Below are 8,233 nucleotides of genomic sequence, written 5' to 3'. Positions count from 1 at the left end.
TTGCTTCTCAACCATGTTTTGTGGCTTAGTCCCTCAAGGAGCCTTAAATATATGTTCCTTAGGATATCCTCATGTTGCCCCAAGGCCTGTAAGTGAAGCTGGTGGACAGTAAATCTTTTGGTACAGTAGATTTTATCTGTCTGCTAGTTTAACAGCACCAACTCCCTTGGAAGTCTTCAGGAGAGTTCACCATTGCAAGCATTTGGATCAGGTCCCTTGTGTCTTTCTACTCACAAGGGAGGAGGAGATAAAGAAAGAGTAGAAAGCAGGAGAGAAAGAATAGGAAGAGAGAGAAGAAGAAAAAAAAAACACTCTGGGAAATATTTTTTTGTCAATATTTATAGAATGGTTTGGCTTTGTAAATATGAAAACAGAAAAAGAAAAACCTACCACAGAAACCATCATTAACTCTTGAAGACGGAATGTAATTTGGAATATAACCTGCATTGGTGCAATGAAATTTACCATTTATACATGCAGCAGTACCTGATAAAAGAAATTAAATGAACAGTTTTTCTGAAATGTTACAAGCAGCATTTACATATTAGCTATTGCCAGTAAGTTAAGATAAGCTTATCAATTACACTATCCAAGATAGTTAAACTTACCTTTCAGATGATTCATAACAGCTAAGACCATATTCCTAAATGTCTAGTTTACCTCGAAGTTACTTAACTTACTTCTTATCAAATGCTAACTCACATAGTGAAGTAAAAAAAAAAAATTAAAAAAACTTCCAAGAAGTTGCTTACCTGGTTCATCAGAGCCATCAGGGCAATCACAATAATCATCATTAACATAATTGAATGGAACAACCAATGAGTTGTCAAGGCAACTGAAATTTTCAGATTGTCCTGCATAGAAGGAAGCCACTGAAAAAAAAAATAAACAAAAAACATTTTATTTATATATAGACACAGTGGGGGGGAGATGAATATACACAAAGTAAAAGAATGATTTTTGATACTGGTACAAGGCCCACACAATTGGAGATGGGGGTTAAAGCAAAGATTACTGTTGATTGAATGAATTTTTTTATATATGTTTGCCTAGACTATCACACACCATTCCTACCATCCCTGTAATTAACCTCCACAGTGTGTGTGTTGTGTCCACAAAGTCCAATGACTGAGAACTGTGCTAGCAGAGTGCAAGTTCCTGGTAGTGCCTCCAATGCTGGACAAGTCAAAAGGTAGACTAATATGGAGCACCTCTTCTCAAAGTTAAAAATAGGGCCAACATTTCAACCTAGACAAAAAAACAAAGTTACAGAAACATCAATGACAGTTCAAACCCAACAAGACCTGAGAGAGAAAGACCTTCTCTTGGGGAAACATATGACATGGTGCAGCAAAATCTGAAAGGAAGCTGCAAAGTAAAAAACAGGAGCTGACCAGCTGAAGAGCTGTTCAGGCTCCATGTCTGTTTTGGCAAGGTTTCTATGGTTGGATGCCTTTCCTAACGCCAGCCACTTTACAAGAGTGTACAGGGTGCTTTTACATGGCAATGGCACAGGTGATTTTTACAAGGCACCAGTCCCTACAAGCCCATGAGATTAAGGATGCTCAGCTAGAGAGGGTTGCAGGGGACAACCCTGTAAGTGAGGGCACCACACTTTTACTTAGCTTGACGTGTCTTTCCAAGTACAGCAAATCGCTAGGAGTCTCATTTGAGCATGGCCATTGTCAGTACCGCCTGACTGGCCCTCGTGCTGGTGGCACGTAAAAGCATCCCCTCTATGAGTCCCAACATCTGTAGAGCCTTTCTCACCACAGTCCCACAGATCGCTCTATGTCTTCCACTCTTATTTTCAAAAATACTTTCAACAGAGGCTCCCTTGTGTTTCAAAACTGACCTCAAGATCACTCCTGGTTCCATAATATATTAATTCCTTACTTTAATGAGATCTAAATTAAAAGCTTCCATCGAAATTTCGTGCTAGTTTATGTTCCAAATCCCAGCTCAATAATAATGAAAGTTATTTTACTAAATTCATTACTTTCAGAATTGAAACAAAAGCAATGTGTTTTAATAGAAAAAAGGTAAAGGGGTTAAACCCCACTATGCTCAACTTTAAGGCAGTGAATTGAAAGATCGAAAGTATCAGCTAGAATGCCTTGTGGTATTTGCTCTACACTTCAAATTCTTGTCCTACCAAAATCAACTTTGCTTTTCATTCCCTTTAGAGTTAATGTCTCTCTGGAATTAATCAGCCATATCTAGACTTGCAGAGGAGGGATTCTGGAACACTTAAATGCTCAAGATCCACTGTCAGAAGAGTGCCCTTATTTCTTCATCTGAGGTAGTTGAAGGCACAAAGAAGGCAAAGAGGAATAATGAAGTTTACTTGCCATACTTGAGGTATTTATCAAAGTTCAGTCAAGAACTGAGTGAGGAAACTAGACCCTACTCTCTCTCTCTCAAAATGAGTGGGCCTGGGCCTATGTAAAAACAATAACAACATTGTGATGATCTCTGTGTAAGGAACCTGTGAAAAAGGTAGACCCAGGAAGACAGGGAATGAAGTAGTGAAATATGATCTTCGGATGTTGAGTCTCACAGAGGCAAGGACAAGTGACCAAGACTGTTGGCAATTTGCTGTGCTTGAGATGACACGTCAAGCTTAGTGAAATCAGTCCTAACCAGTGCTAGTGACAAGTAAAAGGCACCCAGTATACTCTGTGGAATGGATGGCGTCCAGCTGTAGGAACAAAGCCAAAACAGACAGGAGCCTGGTTCAGCTCTCTGGCTTACCAGTTCAAGTCAAACTGTCTAACCCATGTCAGCATGGAAAACGAACACTAAATGATAACCTTGGATAAGTATCTTCTACTATAATCCCAGGAGGACCAAACCCTTCTAAGTACAGCTACTAGCCGGAAACTGAAAGAAGCCTGTCGTATACATACATGTCGTAAACAAGTGTCGTCATCATCATACAAGCAGTGTCCCTTCTTTCCAATTGCTGTGAAAAACATGCCCTGTAACTAAGCTGGCACGACTTAAATACAGATGTCCCGATGCATCGATGTTTTTACAGTGCACACTCGTTAGGGTTAGTGTTAGGGGTAGTTTTAGGGTTACCTAGATGCGTCGGGACCTCTATTTTAGTACCATCTTGCTTGGAAACAGGTGAGGGTTGGCGACAGGAAGCACATCCGGCTGTAGAAAATTTGTCTCAACAAATTCCGTCTGACCCGTACAAGTATGCAAAAGTGGGTGTTAAAACGATGAGGATGACGGCGAGTGCGTTAAAATAACTTGTTTACGGGTTATTTATTATATTAATACAAACCGCCAATATGGCTGTGGTAGTCACTTTAAATCTAGTCTGGTGGGAAGAACGACCGATATATTTCTAGTTTTAACTTCCAAATCAACCCGTCTTGGGATTAATAGCAAAAATCATCCGATATAATTTTTGAACATCAAATATAGGGACATAGGCTTTCCGAAATTGTGGTAAGATACTAGAGAAAGATGTGGAATTTAATAATTCGTTGCGAGATGGGTCGAAAAACAACTGTTTGTTTATTCATACTATTATAGATAACTGTAAGATATTATATGTAATATTTCGTATATGTCATATCATATACATATACAAACTAGGAATTTAGCATTTAACTTCGATGCAAGTTAAATTTAATTTCAAAGAAATATACATAGATTTATATATACATATGTATATATATGTGTGTGTATGTATGTATATATATATATATACACACACACAAACGAGGATAAAGAAGACTAATTATTGTCTTTATGCTGTATTTTCTTTAACAATTACGTTAACACCACATTTTCCGGTTTAAGTTAGAACACACCTGTAAAACAAACTCAAATGAAAATTTCAGCTATATATATATATATATATATATAATGATAGGTAATATTTATATGTAAATGATAAAGAAAAATAACAGGTTGAAAGAAAGAAAAACAAAGAAAAGTTTCTGAAGGGAAAACATGATCAGAAAGTAGGAAGGTGCCCGTTGAATCTGGTCCCGGGTGTTAAGCGAAGTGGAACGATAAGGTGGTTAAAATATATGGCTATGTTTTGGTAAATAAAGAAATATACTTACTGGTTATCGATACACCCCGAGGACGAGGTACGCTGGCCTTCGACATGTAAAAAGAATTGAAAATTAGACATAATTTAAGGAGAAACATCTTTTAAGACCCGGTCACCTGTCTCAGGGTTATGACACGTCTTACTTATGTGTTTAATGCACTAATAATGACAGAATACGCATGCGCATTTTGTTGAGTCTGAGAAATAGCGGGGAGATAACTCACTGTGACAATAAGCTGCGGTTTGCAGTTGAATGATTGATTGGTTGAGAGAGAGGGACAGAGATAGACTAGATAAAGAGAAAGAAAAAAAGAAAGAGGGCGAAAGACAGAGACAGGGAAGCGGTAGGAGGAAAGAGATAAACAGAGAGAAAGAGTAAGAAAAACGAGATAAAGAGAGTGGTGGAAAAGAAGGCAGTAGTGAGAGAGAAAAGAAAGAGGGAGAAAGGCAAGAAAGAGACACAGACATAAAGAATGTGAATGAGAGTGGGAGAGATATAGGAAGAGAGAGAGAGAGAGAGAGAGAGAGAGAGAGAGAGAGAGATACAGACATGCAGAGACAAAGAGAGAAAGGAAGATACAGAGAATAAGAAAGGAACAGAGATAAAAAGAAAGAGACAGAGAGAAATGAGAGACAGACAGACTCAAAGAGAAACACAGAATAGGAGAGAAAGAGAGATAGAGAAACGAACAGACAAAGAAATATGCAGACAGATTCACTGCATGATCTCTCGTCCTACTAGAAATAGTGGCCAAATCCCCCTCTAATCATACCTTACTACAGTCTTAAAGTAAAAAGACACATTGGATCGCGTAGTTCTAAGATACTGAAAAAAAATATCGCTGAAAATGTACGGAATGGTCTTGCTCTGGACACTATTTGATCGTCAGTCTGTTGGCTTAGAGCTGACCTGGGCCCAAATAATTATAATTTTGTCACAAAACCAGCAATTCTAATAAGAGGAGGCAAACTGATTACATCGATCCCAGTACTTGACCCCGAAAGGATGAAAGGCAAAAGTCGGCCCTGCCAGAATTTGAACTCAGAAAATGAAGAGCCTGAACGAATGCTGCTAGACACCTTGTCCTTTCTACTAAAGCCACAAGGCTTGAAGTTTGTGGGGAGGCGACTAGTTGATTACATCGACGCCAGTGTTCCACTGGTACTTAATTTATCGACCCCTTAAAGATGAAAGCAAAGTCGATCTCGGTGGAATTTGAACTCGGAACGTAAAGACGGACGAAATGCCGCTAAGCATTTTGCCCGGCGTGCTGACGATTCTCCCAGCTCGCCGCCCTAATAATAATAATAATACATGTACCTTGTTCTGTCTTGGTATAAAAAGATGGGCTACAGCAAATATTCTGCTCAATACCACAGATTTGCTTGTCAGTTGTTTGACCTTTAACCAGTTGAGCATGTCTCTTGGTGGTTGACGATATGTGCATCTCTGATCATGAGCAGAAGTAGTGGGGGAGCATCATAGCCATGTGTTGAGAGGAATTCTTTGGGGTTTGAATAATTCACCTTTGGAAACATGGGTGTTTTGCTCAACATCTTTAAACGAACCTTATTCAGGGACTACGTGATTGTAAATACAAAGCGGGCTTCCTAACCACTTGACTATGCCTGTACGTTTATATCCACACTTGTCTTTTCATCTTTTCGGTGACGATAAAATGGTAAATTTTCAGATTAACACCTACACGATTTTCACTAGGGTGTTAGGGTTAGGGTTACGGTTAGGGGTTAGGGTTACGGTTACGGTTAGGGACGGAATTCCCTAACCCTGACACTAAAACCCTAACCCTAACCCCAAAAATAACGCTAACCCTAACACCCTAGTGAAAATCGTGCGGGTGTTAATCTGAAAATTTACCGATAAAATAAATACTAGTTGAGACTAGCCTCCTCCCACAAAAATTAATACCTTGTGTTCATAGCAGAAAGGATTATCAAGGTGCGAGCAGAGTGACGAAACCGTTCTGCACGCTCTCGTCTAGTGTCCGTGCATTGCTGACCTGTGGGTTTATGTCGAACACCTTCTGTCGCGTGTAGGACAGACCCGGCTATCAGCTGAATCCATAGTGAAGTTTGCCTCGCCACCCCCATTTGGCCGGGAGAGGCAAGCAATTTTTAATTTGTCTGGTGGCTGTAACGAAAGAGATAGTATGGTGGAGTCGCTTGAAAGGGCTAAAGTCAGACACTTTCCTCTTTGGCCAAGCCCTCATTAGCTTCTTCAAGTTTCACCTGAAGAATGAATTGAGAGTGGATAAGGAAGTGTTGACTTCTAGCAAGTTTATTGAAAGGTGGGTGAATGTTGGAAGAATGGCCAGTGTGAAAGGATCAATTCTGAGTATACACCTGTAAAAATAAAAGATCAGACATTCATGGCTTTTGTGGGTTTTTCCACGAGGACCTTTAAAGCGCCTCTCCTATTGGGAGCTTTACATTGTTTAATTTATATTGTTTTTTATTGTTCGATAAATTAAGTACAAGTGAAACATTGTGGGGTGGGTGGGGGAGATGTAATTGACTACTCCCCTCCCCCAAAATTTCAGGCCTTGTACCTATAGTAGAAAGGATTATTATTATTATCATTATTATTATTGAGTGAGTGAGGGAGAGAGTAGCGCATGACATCAAAGTGACACTGGAGTACAAATATACGAAGCCCAGTATACCCATCATGACTACCCGTCTGATAAGGGTACACTAGGCACATGCATCACAACCATATATGCGTGACATGGTGATCTCATACCAAGATAAACAGCGCATGACATTGCAAGTGGGGCCCAGTTAGAATTTTCTTCAGGTCGAGTAGCCCATCCTGCTCAAAAGTCCCTGAATAAGATTTGTTTAAGGATGATGAACAAAACACCCATGTTTCCAAAGGTAAATTATCCAAACCCCAAAGAATTCCTCTCAACACATGGCTATGATGCTCCCCCACTACTTCTGCTCGTGATCAGAGATGCACATACTGTCAGCCACCAAGGGACATGCTCAACTGGTTAAAATCAAGCAACTGACAAGCAAATCTGTGTTATTGAGCAGAATATTTGCTGTAGCCCATCTTTTATACCAAGACACAACAATGTACATAACACTTCTAATCAGTTAAGATCAAAAGCCATGGGAGCCACGGCCTAGTACTAGATCAGGGCATCCACTACCTGTATTATCAGTTCCTATATATCTCTAATTTTACGCTCTTCCCTATATTTGTAAATCATACGTTCGTATCAAGTATAATATGTAGTTTTTTAGTTTACAAGAATTCAAATACACAAATACTCAGAACTAAAATAACTTCGATTCATATAGAGTTACCTCCCTTATACTATTGTAATGCTTGAATTTCGTAAACTGTCGACATAGGTTCGCCTGTCATAACAACAATATTCTACCAGTAGAAGGCGACGATCTGACGGAAACGTTAGCACGCCGGGCGAAATGCTTAGCGGTATTTCATCTGTCTTTGTGTTCTGAGTTCAATTTCCGCCGAAGTCGACTTTGCCTTTCATCCTTTTGGAGTCGATAAATTAAGTACCACTGAGGTCGATGTAATATTCTCTCTGTAGACCAAATTACTCTGTATATCCAGAATAAGCTGACTGAAAACTATCCAGTCAGTCATTAAATTTTCTTCTTTGTGTGAGAATTGGAAAGGTGAAATAAACTGTTTGTTTGGATGCAAGAAAAAGCATATATAGCGAGCTCTGATGTGTATGGGACTAAACATATTCGTGTGTATGCATGTATGTATGTATGTACAGATAGGCAGAAAGATAGAGACAGACGGACAGATAGATAGAGAGATGGACAGACAGACAAATAGATAGATAGATAGATAGATAGATAGATTGAGGAAGGCAAGCAAACCAAAACATTGAAGTCACAGTTAACCTTTCCCTTGTGAAGGTCTAATAAACATATAAACATGTACTAAACTAAAAGTATTGAGTCATCTTTCAGTTTAATGTTAAATTGGTTTTGTATATAAACATAATATAAAAATAAACACGTATGCATGTATGTATGTATGTCTCTATCTATATATCTATCTATCTATCAATTAATCTGTGTGTGTCTGTGTATGTGTGTTTATGTGTGTGTGTGTATGTATATGTATATATATATATATATATA

General features: G+C 38.9%; 1 protein-coding gene across 2 annotated transcripts in view; it reads right to left on the bottom strand.

Moving 5' to 3' along the window:
• LOC106881163 (glucosidase 2 subunit beta) overlaps positions 1 to 4,253 on the bottom strand; it is a 44,594-nt gene extending 40,341 nt beyond the window's left edge. Inside the window, exons 1-3 of one of the 2 annotated variants that reach the window (XM_014931452.2) lie at positions 4,089 to 4,253; positions 753 to 872; positions 391 to 486 (exon numbers count right to left, since the gene is read on the bottom strand). In XM_014931452.2, coding sequence (XP_014786938.1) covers positions 391 to 486; positions 753 to 872; positions 4,089 to 4,176 — 304 coding nt within the window. In that variant the 5' untranslated portion in view covers positions 4,177 to 4,253. The remainder of the gene's footprint in view (positions 1 to 390; positions 487 to 752; positions 873 to 4,088) is intronic. The other variant, XM_014931454.2, reaches the window with a different exon arrangement.
• Positions 4,254 to 8,233: the final 3,980 nt, after the last annotated feature.

Source organism: Octopus bimaculoides, chromosome 23 (genome assembly GCF_001194135.2).
Source record: "Octopus bimaculoides isolate UCB-OBI-ISO-001 chromosome 23, ASM119413v2, whole genome shotgun sequence".
NCBI lineage: Eukaryota > Metazoa > Mollusca > Cephalopoda > Octopoda > Octopodidae > Octopus > Octopus bimaculoides.
This window is presented reverse-complemented; position numbering and strand designations above follow the sequence as displayed.